The sequence below is a fragment of the Homarus americanus genome, unplaced genomic scaffold (genome assembly GCF_018991925.1).
Source record: "Homarus americanus isolate GMGI-L3 unplaced genomic scaffold, GMGI_Hamer_2.0 scaffold37032, whole genome shotgun sequence".
NCBI lineage: Eukaryota > Metazoa > Arthropoda > Malacostraca > Decapoda > Nephropidae > Homarus > Homarus americanus.
Window position 1 is genome coordinate 9011045 of NW_024731852.1, and position 16479 is coordinate 9027523.

Here is a 16479-nt window from a genome sequence, read left to right on the forward strand (position 1 = left end):
CCCACCTGTCGGACCCCACCTGTCGGACCCCACCTGTCGGACCCCACCTGTCGAACCTTACCTTGTCGAACCCTACCTGTTGGACCCCACCTGTCGGACCCCACCTGTCGGACCCCACCTGTCGGACCCCACCTGTCGAACCTTACCTGTCGAACCCTACCTGTCGAGCCTTACCTGTCGAACCTTACCTGTTGGACCCACCTGTTGGACCCCACCTGTCGAACCTTACTTGTCGAACCCCTACCTGTTGGACCCCACCTGTCGAACCCTACCTGTCGAACCCTACCTGTCGGAGCCTTACCTGTCGAACCCTACCTGTCGAACCCTACCTGTCGAACCCTACCTGTCGGAGCCTTACCTGTCGGACCCACCTGTTAAACCCTACCTGTCGTACCCCACCTGTCAAGCCTTACCTGTCGGACCCCACCTGTCGAACCTACCTGTCGGACCCCACCTGTCGAACCCCACCTGTCGAACCCCACCTGTCAAGCCTTACCTGTCGCACCCCACCTGTGGAAACCTTACCTGTAGGACCCCACCTGCCGAAACCTTACCTGGAGAGAAAGAGAAGGAAGGGTAATTAAGAGATAGATTCTGTATGTTGTTTTGTATATACAGGTAAATCATCTTTATTATATTTACACGACATATAACACAATATAGCGTCGATATTATATACAAAATAATATACAGTATATAAATTATTTCTAAAAGTGGGATAAAATTTGAGGTCATTTTGTCTTTCTTTATATTTGTATTCTTCTTTATCTTATTCTCTCTATGTGTCTATCTCTCATCTAATTTATGGGGATGATGTTGTGAGTCGACGAATGTGGAGAAAAAGAGACAGGGGATGATTAATTATGATAAATGAGGGAAGTAGGAGAGAGGTGGAAATATTGTGTTGTCAGCGTGGCAAGTGATGGTGTGTGTGTGTGGGGGAGAGAAGGGTGGAGGGAGTGTGTGAGAGTAGACACCATCCTCCTTTCCATCCTTCACACTTCCTGCCTTTCTCGTTTTTTTTCCTTCTCTCCTTCCATCCCTTTATAGGTATACCAACAGACTATGTGACATACTCCTAACACAGCATAGTATCTCCCTGGATATACAACAGGCATAAAGGTTCACTACAAAGACAGCATTATACACCTGAGAATATATGATATACTACCATCATAATCCGGGGGGTATATAAGCCTATACTCGTGAAAACAATAAAACACGTATATATCATGAGACAAAAATCATATAACATCTTTTATAACTAGATAACCTAAGTTGACCCTCGAGAAAATCTGACCTGGAATGCACCCAACTTAGGAGGTGGGTCAAGCTAGTGATGACCTATGATGGTTTGCTGATGACTCCTGATGACCCGTGATGACCTTAACCCAAGAACCACTATGAATAAACTATTGGATTATTTGTAGTCTGTCAGCTGATGCAAGTTGTAGGGGAGGGGGGTGTGTGTGTGTGTGTGTGTGTGTGTGTGTGTGTGTGTGTGTGTGTGTGTGTGTGTGTGTGTGTGTGTGTGTGTGTGTACTTACCAATACTAATATTCTACAACAACAACAAAAAACATTAGTTGAGAGAGAGAGAGAGAGAGAGAGAGAGAGAGAGAGAGAGAGGGGTATTTTGCGTCACTGAGTTGAGTTTACCTGAGTTATAATGCGTCGTCAAAATGATGGGAGGGCGAGAGGGCAAGGAGGAAGAGTGATAAAGGGAGGAAGATGAAAAAGGAAAAGAGGGAGAGAGGAGGAGAGAAGAGATGTAATTAAGGAGGAGAGGAGGGGGAAGATAGGAGTGAGGAAAGGGAGGTAGAGGAGGGGGAGAAAGGCCGAGTAGACGGAGAAGAGGGGGGGAGGAAAATTGAGGGAAGGGGAGGAGAAAAGGAAGAGAGGGGAGGCATAGTTCTCCCTCCCTAGAATATGATCAGCAGCTGCTTATAGTTAGACAAGCCTTCATCTCCCTCCTCACTACTTACTCTCCTCACACGGACTTCCTCACCACCTTCTCCCCTCATCATTCACTTCTCCCTCACTACGGACTTCCTCACTACCTTCTCTCCTCACTACTTACTCTCTCACTACGGACCTCACTACCTTCTCCTCACTACTTACTCTCCTCACTACGGACTTCACTACCTTCTCCTCACTACTTACTCTCCTCACTACGGACTTCCTCACTACCTTTCTCTCTCACCACTTACTCTCCTCACTACGGACTTCCTCACTACCTCTCCTCACTACTACTCACTACGGACTCTCACTACCTTTCTTCTCCTCACTACTTCTCTCCTCACTACGGACTCTCACTACCTTCTCCTCACTACTTACTCTCCTCACTACGGACTTCCTCACTACCTTCTCTCCTCACTACTTACTTCCTCACTACGGACTTCCTCACTACCTTCTCTCCTCACTACTTACTCTCCTCACTACGGACTTCCCTCACTACCTTCTCCCTCACTACTTACTCTCCTCACTACGGACTTCCCTCACTACCTTCTCCCTCACTACTTACTCTCCTCACTACGGACTTCCCTCACTACCTCTCCCCACTACTACCTCCTCACTACGGACTTCCCACTACCTCTCTCCTCACTACTACTTACTCTCCCTCACTACGGACTTCCTCACTACCTCTCTCCTCACTACTTACCTCCTCACTACGGACCCTCACTACCTTCTCTCCTCACTCACTTACTCTCCTCTTCACTACGGACCCCTCACTACCTCTCTCCTCACTACTTACTCCTCACTACGGACTCTCACTACCTTCTCTCTCCTCACCACTTACTCTCCTCACTACGGACTTCCCTCACCACCTCTCCCTCACCACTTACCTCCCACCATGACCTCTTCACCACTCCCTCTCTCCTCACTTCTACCTCCCTCACTGCACTCCTCACCACCTTCCTCTCCCTACTACTTACTCTCCTCACTACGGACTTCCCTCACTACCTTCTCTCCTCACTACTTACTCTCCTCACTACGGACTTCCTTCACTTCCTTCTCCCCCTCACTATTTACCTACTACCTTTACTACCTTCTCTCCTCACTCTCCATCCCTCCTTCTCTCCTTCCTCTCTTCTCTCCTTCCCTCCTCTTCTCTCCTTCCCTCTCTTTCTCTCCATCCTCCTCTTCTGTCCTCTCATTATCCTTCAAGTCATACCTATTGTCTCTCCCCCTTCACTATCTTTAACACCTCTCTTTCCTCCTTTCTCTAGTCTCTCTTTTTTTTTCTTTCTTCCCTTTCCTTTCTTCTTTTCTCTCTCTCTTTCTCCATATCTCCTATCTCTTCCTGTCTTTGTCTCTCTCTCCTTATCTACCACTCACTCTCTACAATTCTCCTTTTCTCTACTTGTCTCTCCCATCCATCTACAGCCTGCTTTGTGTGTGTGTGTGTGTGTGTGTGTGTGTGTGTGTGTGTACAATCTCCAGTTACAATTTTTTATTAATATTTTCCTATTTCGTTTTATACTTATTTTATATATTTATCTTTATTAGTCATTCATTATTATCATTGTTCTTCTTCATGTGACCTTTATTTCTCTTATACTAACGGTACTGTGTGTTTCAGTGTTACCAAGGTTTCATGCTCACCTTTCATATATAAAAAATTATGTAATATATCGAGCTTAATTATGCTGGCTGGAGCTCTCTGATACTGGCACTAAACAAACACTACCAACTTAATTATTTGTTCCAAGAATATTTCCCAGGTTGTAAATTCTAGCTAATGTAATTATTAAATTAACTAGCGAAATATAAACCTAGATTAACTGTAAAATAAATCCTGGGAATTTATTTAGAGTAAGGGTTGTCGTGATACATTGAGGTGAAGGGGTTTGTTGTTATGGCAGTACGATAGTTTTCCAAGAACACCTGGCAGCCACCATGGTGTTTTAGGCGGCAGGTAACCTATCACTGCGTTGTCAGGCGTATAACTGCCACCACCACTGTCATGACATTATATTTACCTTCTGGACACACACACACCTGTTAATTACTCTACCAGGGATGTTTATAGGTGATAGACCAACAGCCAATAGCTGAGACGTGTACATCCACTGGTCAATAACCCCCTTACAGGGCATTATCGTAAGACGTGTACAGGTATTGGCCAATAGCCAGCCCCCTTATTACTGTTGGTGACGTCACTGGTGCACTATCACGTGACCTAGGAGCCTGATGACGCCAGCACGGATTCCAATGTTTGTTTGTCTTGTACAGTAATGGTTTTGTTTGTGGTGGTGTTTGTTTGTGTTTAACATCTTACATAAATCTTTAGGTGATGACATACAAACACTATTATGGTAATGATGACCAAAAATATTAATATGAAGAATAACTTAATCAAGGCAAAACGAGGCTGTATTTTGGGGCAATATTGACGATGTATAATAACTCATAAAATTATGGCTGGATGAGATTCATCAGGAGTTATGGCGATTAATTGTGATTAAATCCCTAGAATACAGAGGGAGAATAATTAACGCAGTAGACGTCCTCCACACTCTGGGAGACTCCCGCCATAACGGTATAGTTATTTCACACAACAGTACAGTAAAGCCTCTATTTAACGAGCTAGATCGAAAGGAAAGTCCGTTATATCGAGGGGGTCCGTTAGACGTGGAGAGAGAGAGAGAGAGAGGAGAGAGAGAGATTCACTGCCTTACCACTTATTATTACAGTAGACATAAACCCAAGAGATAACTCGGCGTGTTTTGTGTTGAGTGGAGGAGGAAGGGTGGTGGGGGAGAGGTGAGGGCTGGGGTGGAGTGAGGCTGGGTGGGTGAGGAGCTGGGGTGAGGGTGAGGAGCTGGGTGAGAGGTGAGGCTGGGGTGAGAGGTGAGGGAGCTGGGGTGGTGAGGTGGGGGTGAGGGCTGGGGTGAGAGGTGAGGCTGGGGTGAGGTGGAGGTGAGGGGCTGGGTGAGGTGGGAGCTGGGGTGGAGGTGGGTGGGTGGGGCTGGGGTGAGGTGGGGGCTGGGGTGAGTGAGGGAGCTGGGGTGAGAGGTGAGGGAGCTGGGGTGAGGTGGGAGCTGGGGAGAGGTGAGGGAGCTGGGGTGAGGGGCTGGGGTGGGGTGGGGCTGGGGTGAGGGGTGGGGGTGGGTGGTGAGGGGGAGTGAGGAGTGGGGGAGGGAGCTGGGGTGAGAGGTGAGGAGCTGGGGGAGAGGTGAGGGCTGGGGTGAGAGGTGAGGAGCTGGGGTGAGGGAGCTGGGGTGAGAGGTGAGGGAGCTGGGGTGAGAGGTGAGGGGCTGGGGTGAGAGGTGGAGGGTGGGGTGAGGGAGCTGGGGTGAGAGGTGAGGGAGCTGGGGTGAGAGGTGAGGAGCTGGGGTGAGGAGGTGAGGAGCTGGGGTGAGGAGCTGGGGAGAAGTGAGGGAGCTGATGAAGTGAGAGAGAGGTGAAGGAGAGGAAGGAGAAATTGAGCAAAATTTCCCATCACCTCAAGGACAAGCGACATTAATTTCCCGAACAGGAGGGAAAAAAAAAGAAGCAAAATTTTCCCTGATAAAAATTTCTCCATTTTCCCCACATCACACACAAACAAACAGGGAAAAAACACCAAAAAAAATACCAACCACGCCGAGGAAAAAAAAAGGGGGCAAAAATAGGGAGACCCAAATTTTTCCTCATTTTCCCCACCACCTCAAGGAAACCAGGACAAACGACATTAATTTTCCCCGGGACTGAGGACACGGGCAGGAAAACGACTTAGCATGTTAGAAGGGGACAGACTCATTCCCTTTTATAGGTAATTCTGAGAGATACACAGCGAGGCCACACCACTCTTGTCAGACCCGGCACAATGAACTTACCGTGTGTTATTGTGTGTGTGTGTGTGTGTGTGTGTGTGTGTGTGTGTGTGTGTGTGTGTGTGTGAGCTCTACTTTTAACTCTGTCTTTTTCTTTCTCTAGCTGTCTTTATCTTATTCTAGGTCTATCTCTCTCTACGTCTATCTCTCTTCTCCATTTCTCTCAATATCTCTCACCAAAATGGCACTTTCTTATTACTAACCTTTAGCTTCTGTTACTCTCCTTTTTATTAGCACTTCCCTCGATATTGGACTCTCTCACCAATGGTACTTTCCCTTCCCTCATCACTGGTACTTCCCTTTCTCCCAACAATGGTACTTTCCCTCCCAACCACTGGTACTTCCCCCACAATGGCACTTTCCGTCTGGGTAGTTTTAGGGGTTGGCGGTGCCTCAACCTTGGTATTTTTTTAGGCTGTGTGAGTCACTTGTCCATTTTTATGTTCTCTTAACTATGTAGGTGACGGAGATGTGTGTGTGTGTGTGTCCTCCCCTAACATACATCCACCTCCTCACACACACACACACACACACACACACACACACACACACACACACACACACACACACACACACACACACACACACACACACCCGTATAAGTGGGGAGCGAGGTGTCTGTGGCAGCATCAGCCCAGCTCAGTAAGTAGGGAGACGCTATCGGCTCCATTATCTTCATCAACACCTCACTCTGTTGGCTGCAGTCCTCACCACCACATCACGACCCCTAGCTTGTGGAGGGAGGGAAGGAGGGAGGGGGGAAGGAGGGAGGCACGGAGGGAGGGAAGGAGGCAAAGAGTCATGGAGGGAGGGAAGGAGGCATGGAAGAAGTCATGAAAGAAGACTGGAGAGAGGCGGGGAAGAAGGTATGGTGGGATGGAGAGAGGAAGAATAGGAAGGAGAAATAGAGGTCATGGAAGGAAGAAGGAAAGGAAGGTAGGAAGGAAGGTATTATATTTATAAAAAAAATAATCAAATCACCTTAGTAATCAGTCAATCATGGCTCCAATACTAGGGTCTGAGGATTGGCGACCACAGCCCTCCACCCACACACATCTTCAGGCTGATCTTAACAAATGTCTGTCGACTATTAAATCTTCAGACGACCAAATTTTATTACCTGAAAATTTTCCCGAAAAATTAATAAAAACTCCAAATATATTTCCGATGAACAAACCTTTTATGTTCACGATAAATATTTCAGTAAGTTCAATTGGTCTAATTTTAGATGTATCGCTGTTGGGGGAACTCATTAGTGGGTTTTAATTTGGTGTAAATATTAGGGACATAAATCAACAATATTCACTGCACATTATAGACCAGTGTTGCAAGTTGTGCTGATCAACACTCGTTCCTATTGGCGAGTTATTATGGGTGACACAGGGTGACACGACGTAAAATGGGGTGACACTGAGTGAGACGGGATGACACGGGTTGACATGGTGTGACATATGGGATGACATGGGGTGACACGGGATCAATATATACTTAGTCAAAGAGATCTAGGCCATTATTTAGATCGTGTGGTTAATAGTGGGTCAAAGGTCATAAAATTATACCGTACCACGAGGTAATAAAAGGGTCATGATAGTATTACAAGGGGGACCACTTAACTACCAAACAACCATGATAGCTGTTAATGAATAAAGTAAATTAAAGAGTCCTGATATTTGGAACACAATATAAATAACATAAATTAGTGAATGTAATTTTTTATACAGGGTCGAGAATTACGTTATATAATTGTTATTATTTTTTTTATAAAGGAGAGCTGTTCAGTATATGTCGTTTTAGCACTGAAGTTCTTTTTTATTAATATGATGTTTTAGATGTAAAAAAAAAAAACATTATTGTTCATCCTATAAAAAAATATATAGACTTTGATGGTTAATATACGGGCGATAAATAGACATCTGGTGACGTGTGTGTGTTTGTCTGGTTGGGAAAATATTAATGAGATTTAATGACGAAAAAATTATAATTCTTTTTTGGAGGGGTAGCAGCTGATGCCCTTTTTAGGACAATTGTTTAAATGAACCCACTCCTAACTCACCATTAACCCACCCCTAACCCACCATCAATCCACCCACTAACCCAACATTAACCCACCCCTAACCCACCATCAATCCACCCACTAACCCACCATCAATCCACCCACTAACTCACCATTAACCCACCCCCTAACCCACCATCAATCCACCCAACAACCCACCATTACCACACCCACTAACCCACCATCAATCCACCCAACAACCCACCATTACCACACCCACTAACCCACCATTACCACACCCACTAACCCACCATCAACACACATGGAGGATAAGGGGAACCGGGGAAAGGGGGAGATGAGAAAGGAAGAGGAAGGCAAAGGGAGAAGAGGAAGGCAAAGGGAGAAGAGGAGGGAGAGAAGGGAGAAGAGAAGGGGAGAGGAGGAAAAGGAAGACATCTCGCCTTGATCACATACAACTTGGATACTTCCGCCCTGATCACCACCCTTGTTGTCCAGACTAGGGAGAGGGAGGGAGAGTAGGGAGAGGAGGGAGGGAGAGTAGGGAGAGGAGGGAGGCAGCGGGAGAGGGAGGAAGGGGGAGAGGGAGAGGGAAGGAGAGGAGAGGAATGGACACGGAGGGAAGAAAAGGCAGGAGAGAGAAACCATAAAAAAAAAAGTAATTTTGGTGAAGGAGAAAGAGGAGGGTGATGAAGTGGAGTATGGGGAAGATCAGCCAATAACTAAATTAATCTGTTCTTTCTCTATTTTTGTTTTGTTTATCTCTTTTCTTTTTCTCTACTTTTCTTTCTTTCTTTCTTTTTGTTTCTTTCTATTTTTTATCTTTTTTTCTGTCTGTCTCTCTCTAATTTTCACTCATCTTGTATATCTACATCTCTCTGTCTCTCTCCTCCCTTCATCCATCTCTCTCTCCCGTTCATTCTTCTTGTCACTTGTCATCATTTATTTTCTTCACTTTAATATCTCCCAGTCTCAGTTTCTGCCCGCCCACACCGCAGAGACACCCCACCCTTCCCGCCCACCCACCCGCGAGACCACCCCACCCCTTCCCCGCCCACACCATGAGTCACCCACCCTTCCCGCCCACACGAGACACCCACCCTTCCCCGCCCACCATGAGACACCCACCCTTCCCCCGCCCACACCACGAGACACCCACCCTTCCCCGCCCACACCACGAGACACCCACCCTTCCCCACTTACATGAGACACCCACCCTTCCCCGCCCACACCACGAAACCTCACCCTTCCCCACCACGAAACCTCCACTTCCCCGCCCACACCACAAACACCCACCCTTCCCCGCCCACACCATGAGACACCACCCTTCCCCCGCCCACACCGCCAGAGACACCCACCCTTCCCCGCCCACGCCACGGTTTCCCACCTTCCAGTCCACACCATAAGACCACCACCCTTCCCCGCCCACCGCAGGACATCCTTCCACCCACACCGCACGTTCCACCTCTTTCCCGCCACCGCCGGGCCACCCACCTTCGCCCACCATAAAGACACCCCACCCTTCCCCGCCACACCATGAGACTTACCCACCCTTCCCCCGCCCATACCGCAGACACCCACCCTTCCCCCGCCCACACCATAAGGTCTCCACCCCTTCACCCACCCTATTTCCCTTCCTCCCTCCCTGTCCACACACTCTGAGACGCACCCCCTCCCCCTCCTATACAGAGTCATCGGTCACAGGGGTGTCACTGGGCATCAAAAGGGGGGGGTGAAATTGAGGGGGGCAATACCATCTATGTCTGCCTCTGTATGTTTACTCTATTTCTCTCTCTCTTACCTTCTTCTTCTCCAACGGGTTTTAGTCATTATTATTTATTTATATTTGTTTTCTGTCTTAAATATCCATTGATTTTTTTATTTCATATTTATTCTTTGGTATTTTCTGTTGTTTGTTTTTATTGTTTTTCTTGTTTACTATATATATATATATATATATATATATATATATATATATATATATATATATATATATATATATATATATATTATCGTATCACCAAACAGACGCACAGACAGACATAATGTATATAAACATCCAAACATATACACACATGTACAAGCATAAACACATACATAGATACACGCAAACAGATAGACAGACACGTACACACAGACATACAGACATACACACCCACACACAAACAGAGATAGACAGACAGACACACCCACACACAAAGACAGTCACACAGACACACACATAGACACACACACAGTTAAAAAGATAATACCCTTGTTTTTCATACAGTGAAAACATACATTTGCAATTCCGTAGAAAATATGGCATTTGTGTGTTGTGTTGTGTTACAATACAGTGCGACTAATTTGGGTGAAAACATTGCAATCCCGCTATGTGGTTCTGTTGCTGCTGCTTTGTGCAATAATTTCGTGATTCTATTTTTGTTGTACGTGTTGCAGCGCATTTAGTGTATGCATTTCAATGATGTTGATTCGTTGCTGTGGATTTCCGTTAGAATAAAGGGTTGGGTTAGGTTAGGTTAGGTTAGGTTAGGTTGGTCAATCTTAAAGTAAAATAAGCTGGGATGGATACTGTCCAGGTGAACCTAAACTTGAATCTTGTATGAGGAGAAGAAACGGATGAATAAAAAGAAGAAAAGAAGGAAAAACAAAGAAGAAATAGAAAAGCTGAGACGGCAACTTATATTTTTGCTCGACAATGGAATATTTGCACAAGAAAAAGAGGAAGAGGAAGAAGAGAGAAAGAGAAGAAAAAAGATAAGATGAAAGTTTTAATGTTCGGTTCTGGGATCGTCCACTGTCTGTGTTTCTTTAAGACCCAAGACATCGCTTATCACTGACACCGAGATACCCCCCCCCCTTCCTACTCTCCTCCTCCTCCTTCCTCGTGCTCTTCTTTCCATCCTCCCTTTACCCTTACCCTCGTCCTCTTCTTCCCCTCATCCTCCCCTCCCTTCTTCCTTCTCCTCTTACAGGATCACAGTCTGGGTTAACCTGGTAGTGTCGTGACTGGGAGTAGTACAACACCAACGTCATTTACAGACTGAGTGAGATGATGTACTTTGGAGAGAGAGAGAGAGAGAGAGAGAGAGAGAGCCTAGACAGAAGGTCCTCATTAAGACCTCTGCAGTTGTTTGGGGGTCCCTATTAAGTCCCCATCAGGTCCCCGAATAGGTCACCGTCAGGAACCCCCAGGAGGTCACTCTCAGGATGACCTCGTCAGGAAGTCCCCCAGGAGGTCCTCAGGAGGTCCCCGTCAGGATGACCTCGTCCGGAACCCCCAGGAGGTTACCGTCAGGATGTCCCCCTGGAGGTCACCGCCAGGAGGTCCCCCAGGAGGTCCCCATCAGGAGGTCCCCATCAGGAGGTCCCCATCAGGAGGTCACCCCCCCACCCCCATGTTCCACCATCTTGTAAAAAAACTCCTCCCGTCTCACGTCTTCCTCCCTCCATCTCTCCTTCATTCCTCCCTCAAAGACCAGGAAGAGGGAACGACTTCCTTGTTTGTCCTGCTGCTGTTCAGGGAAGTTCTGGTCACACAATAGACTAATGTTGGGGCGTCGAGGAGTGGGTGGGGAGTCTCCTACCATCCGTACTCCTCCAAACACCCCCTCTCCCACTCCTCACACCTCCTTCACCTCCTCCTCCCCCTCTCCCACACCCAGGACACCCTCCTTCCCTTTCCCCCACCCCTCCTCCTCATCCTTCTCCCATCCCTACACCTCTTCCCCCTCTCCTCCCCTTTCTCTCCCCTACACCTCCTCCTCCCCCACCATCGTCGTAGCCCCCACTACTCACCCCTCCGAGGTCCTCTATAGAAAGGCACCGACAGGAAGGATACAAGGAATAGCAGTGTTGTCATCTCCCCCATATCCTCGTACCACTAAACAAGTGTAAACAGACTTGGCGGGTGACAAGATCAATGTTACGGAGGGGGGGAATTCTACTGCATAATACAACAAAAACAAGTCCCTTTTTATTTACTGAAGTAACTTAAGGAAACAACTATAACGAGTAAGATAAACGGGAAACAACAAGACATAAATAGACGAGAAAACAAAAGGATAAACAAAAGAGCATCAGCGTGAGAGGCTTCGAGGTGACGTAGATCAGCAAGACGTTACCCTGGTGGCTCCTCCTGGCTCACATTGTTCCACTTATACTGTACAGGAAGTGAGGCTTGGATTCTACGCTTAGTGGTGTTGGCGACCTGACGTGGACTCTGGAAGGTTCAGGAGATCTCACCCAGGACTCTGGAAGGTTCAGGAGATCTCACCCGGACTCTGGAAGGTTCAGGAGATCTCACCCGGACTCTGGAAGGTTCAGGAGATCTCACCCGGACTCTGAAAGGTTCAGGAGATCTCACCCGGACTCTGGAAGGTTCAGGAGATCTCACCCGGACTCTGGAAGGTTCAGGAGATCTCACCCGGACTCTCATTGATTCTCACAGCCTCAAATAATTATCCTTTTCGGGTAACACGCGGAGCTTTCAGACGCCCTCCTGCTGTTCCCTGGAGCTTCTACCCGACTCCCTGCTGCCCCTCACCACCACCTTCTCTCCTCTAGGTCTCCAGGGGTCTCCTGCTGGGCTGGGAGATCTCTTAGCTTGCTCCTGCTGGGTTTACGAGCTCGACCACAAAGCCTCCATGATTCGGATACTGTTGTCGTGGGTGTTGTGAGCCGGTGCCGGACACAATGGTTTTGGTCAAATGTTGTTCAGGCGACATACAGTACTCCGACGACAAGCGGTTCTGGTGCACCAATTTGGGTACAGGAGGAGTGCAGTTGTTTTATTGTTGCTCTTATTATTATTATTATTATTATTATTATTATTATTATTATTATTATTATTACTGTTGTTGTTGTTGTTATTAAGAGGAGACAAGAAAAGAGATAAAGGAGAGATTAAATAACAAATAAACGTAGAGGAAATAATGTGTATAGGCTTACGTGACACCTTGCTGGAGACAGACAGATGAAACTGATTGCTATATGTCATTGTAATTGTGTTAAGCTGATGATGTATTTACACCCTTCTGCTGCCTCTCGTTAAGGTCTAATATGTTATCTTGGTTGTGTTGATGTTTATATAAAGGGTGTGTGGGTGTGTCGCTCTGTCTCGCCTGTGTTTTTTTGTTTGTCTGTGTATGTGTCTGTTTGTGCCCGTCAGTGTCTACGTCCTAACCTAACCTAACCTAACCTAACCTAACCTAACCTAACCTAACCTAACCTAAACCATGCGCTTAAAGACCCAATCAGAGCTCAGTAATACCCAAAACAACAACAGCCACACCACAGCAAACTTTACACCCACGCCTCTTCTTATTACTTACACGGAATAAGTTCAAAATTTACATGTAATAAGCGAAGATTTGAGTGTGTATATAACTTATTACGTTCCTGATTACAAACTATCATCCGTTTATGTAATCAGACGAATGTAACGGAGATTATGTAATGTTTATGTAATGTTCATGTAATGTACTTTGTCATCAGCTAGACTAGATTACCTGTGTCTACTGTACAGGTATATTTGTGCCTTGTTGCTTATGTTGTCAGTGTGTGTGTGTGTGTGTGTGTGTGTGTGTGTGTGTGTGTGTGTGTGTGTGTGTGTGTGTGTGTGTGTGTGTGTGTGTGTGTGTGTGTGTGTGGTGTGTGTGTGTGTGTGTGTGTGTGTGTGTGTGTGTGTGTGTGTGTGTGTGTGTGTGTGTGTGAATGTGTATGTGTGTGTGTGAGTAGGAGTGTGTGTGTGTGTGTGTAGGCGTGTGTGTGTGTGTGTGTGTGTGTGTGTGTGTGTGTGTGTGTGTGTGTGTGTGTGTGTGTCTTTCTGTGTTTGTCTCTATATATAGGTCTGTGTCTGTCTGTCTCTCTGTCTAATTTTAAAAGACAGTCACACACACACAATATAATTACATCATTAGCCGAAGGGTCAAGTACCTTCCCCCCTACCTCCCACCCACAACATGCCCACCGCCCCCACACCCCTCTTCACCTCTCACCACATTCTCCCTCCCCCCACCATAATGTAGTATGGGGGCGGGGGTATTTTTCAAAAAAAAAACAAACAGATTAATGCGATGCTTCGTGACAGTGCCAGCAAAAAAACACAAAAAAACATGTACAAGCCTGGGTGGAAAAACACGGCAGGTAAACAAACAAACTCAGACACGTATTTGCAAACATTGTCGCTAAACAAGGGTTATGTTATCATACATAAAGGGTTGAATCATCATACGTTGGCTACACCCCTCACTGTGGCTACACCCCTCACGTTGGCTACACCACCCACGTTGGCTACACCCTCAGTTGGCTCACACCCTCACGTTGGCTTCTCTCGTTAGCTACCCCTCACGTTGGCTACACCCTCACTGTGGCTACACCCTCACGTTGGCTACACCCCTCGTTATTTACACCCCTCACGTTGGCTACACCCCTCGTTGGCTACACCACCCACGTTGGCTACACCCTCACGTTGGCTACACCTCACTGTGGCTACACCCTCACCGTTAGCTACACCTCTGTGGCTACACCCCTCGTTGGCTACACCCTCACTGTTGGCTACACCCCTCACGTTGGCTACACCCCTCACGTTGGCTACACCACCCACGTTGGCTACACCCCTCAGGTTGGCTATACCCCTCACGTTGGTTACACCCTTACGTTGGCTACACCCCTGACGTTAGCTTCACCCCTCACGTTGGCTACACCCCTCACTGTGGCTACACCTCCTGTGGCTACACCCTCACGTTGGCTACACCACCCACGTTGGCTACACCTCAGGTTGGCTATACCCCTCGTTGGCTACACCCTCACGTTGGCTACACCCCTCCTGTGCACACCTCGTTGGCTACACCACCCACGTTGGCTACACCCCTCGTTGGCTACACCACCCACGTTGGCTACACCCCTCGTTGGCTACACCCTCAGGTTGGCTACACCCTCACTGTGGCTACACCCCTCACTGTGTTACACCCTCACTGTGCTACACCTCACGTTGGCTACACCACCCACGTTGGCTTACACCCCCTCAGTTGGCTATACCCCTCACGTTGGCTACACCCTCACGTTGGCTACACCCCTCACTGTGGCTACACCTCACGTTGGCTACACCACCCGTTGGCTACACCCGTCACGTTGGCTACACCACCCCGTTGGCTACACCCCTCACGTTGGCTACACCCTCAAGTTGGCTACCCCCTCACTGTGGCTACACCCTCACTGTGGCTTCACCCCTCGTTGGCTACACCCTCAGTTGGCTATACCCCTCACGTTGGCTACACCCCTCGTTGGCTACACCTCACGTTGGCTACACCCCCTCGTTGGCTACACCACCACACGTTGGCTACACCCCTCACGTTGGCTACACCCTCACTGGGCTACACCCCTCACTGTGGCTACACCTCAAGTTGGCTATACCCCTCACGTTGGCTACACCCTCAGTTGGCTACACCCTCACTGTGGCTACACCCTCACTGTGGCTACACCTCACGTTGGCCACACCTCACGTTGGCTACACCTCACTGTGGCTACACCCCTCATGTTGGCTACACCCCTCACGTTGGCTACACTCTCACTGTGGCTACACCCCCTCCTGTGTGGCTACACCCCTGACGTTGGCTACACCCTGACGTTGGCTACACCTGACGTTGGCTACACCCCCTGACGTTAGCTACACTCCTGACGTTGGCTACACCCCTGACGTTGGCTACACTGACGTTGGCTCCACCCCTGACGTTGGCACCCCTGACGTCGGCTACACCCCTGACGTTGGCTACACCCCTGACGTTGGCTACACCCCTGACGTTGGCTACACCCCTGACGTTGGCTACACCCTCACTGTGGCTACACCCTCATGTTGGCTACACCCTCACGTTGGCTACACCCCTCTGTGGCTACACCCTCACTGTGGCTACACCTGACGTTGGCTACACCCTGACGTTGGCTACACCCTGACGTTGGCTACACCCTGACGTTAGCGGCTACACCCTGACGTTAGCTACACCCTGACGTTGGCTACACCTCACTGTGGCTACACCCTGACGTTAGCTCACCTGACGTTGGCTACACCCTCGTTGGCTACACCCTGACGTTAGCTACACCCCTCACGTTGGCTACACTGACGTTGGCTACATGTTAGCCACCCCTGATGTTAGCTACACCCCTCACGTTGGCTACACCTCACTGGCTACCTCGTTGGCTACACCGTGTGCTACACTCACTGTGGCTACACCCTTCACTGTGGCTACATCCCTCACTGTGTTATGTAGTACCATGGAAAACAGAATTATGTAGCGGGAGACTGTAGAGTAGGTGTGAAGGAGTTAGTTGAGCTGTGTGTGATTTTGTAGAATAACTCAAGAGTGAATATATTCTGGGGTGGAACTTATCTTAAAGAAATTCACTGAAATGGAGGTAGTGGGTGAAGGTGTGGGATTGTGGTTGTTGGTGAGGGGTTTGTGGTAGTGGTTGTTGGTGAGGGGATTGTGGTAGTGGTTGTTGAAGGGATGGTGGTAGGGATGGTAGTAGGGATGATGGTGGTGGTGGATGAAAAGAAAAAAGAAAAAAGGCAGCAGTTAGATCGATTGACCCCCTCCCCCACACACTCCTCTCCATCCACCCACCTCCCACCCCTCCCCACCCTCCCTCTCCA

General features: G+C 48.1%; 1 protein-coding gene across 1 annotated transcript; it reads left to right on the top strand.

Annotated features, from left to right (window-relative positions):
- Positions 1-12524: 12524 nt before the first annotated feature.
- Positions 12525-15492, top strand: LOC121867870 (mucin-2-like). Its single transcript, XM_042367994.1, has 2 exons — positions 12525-12597; positions 14171-15492. Exons 1-2 carry the CDS (start codon positions 12525-12527, stop codon positions 15490-15492), a joined length of 1395 nt encoding a protein of 464 aa, XP_042223928.1.
- The last annotated feature ends 987 nt before the right edge of the window (positions 15493-16479 follow it).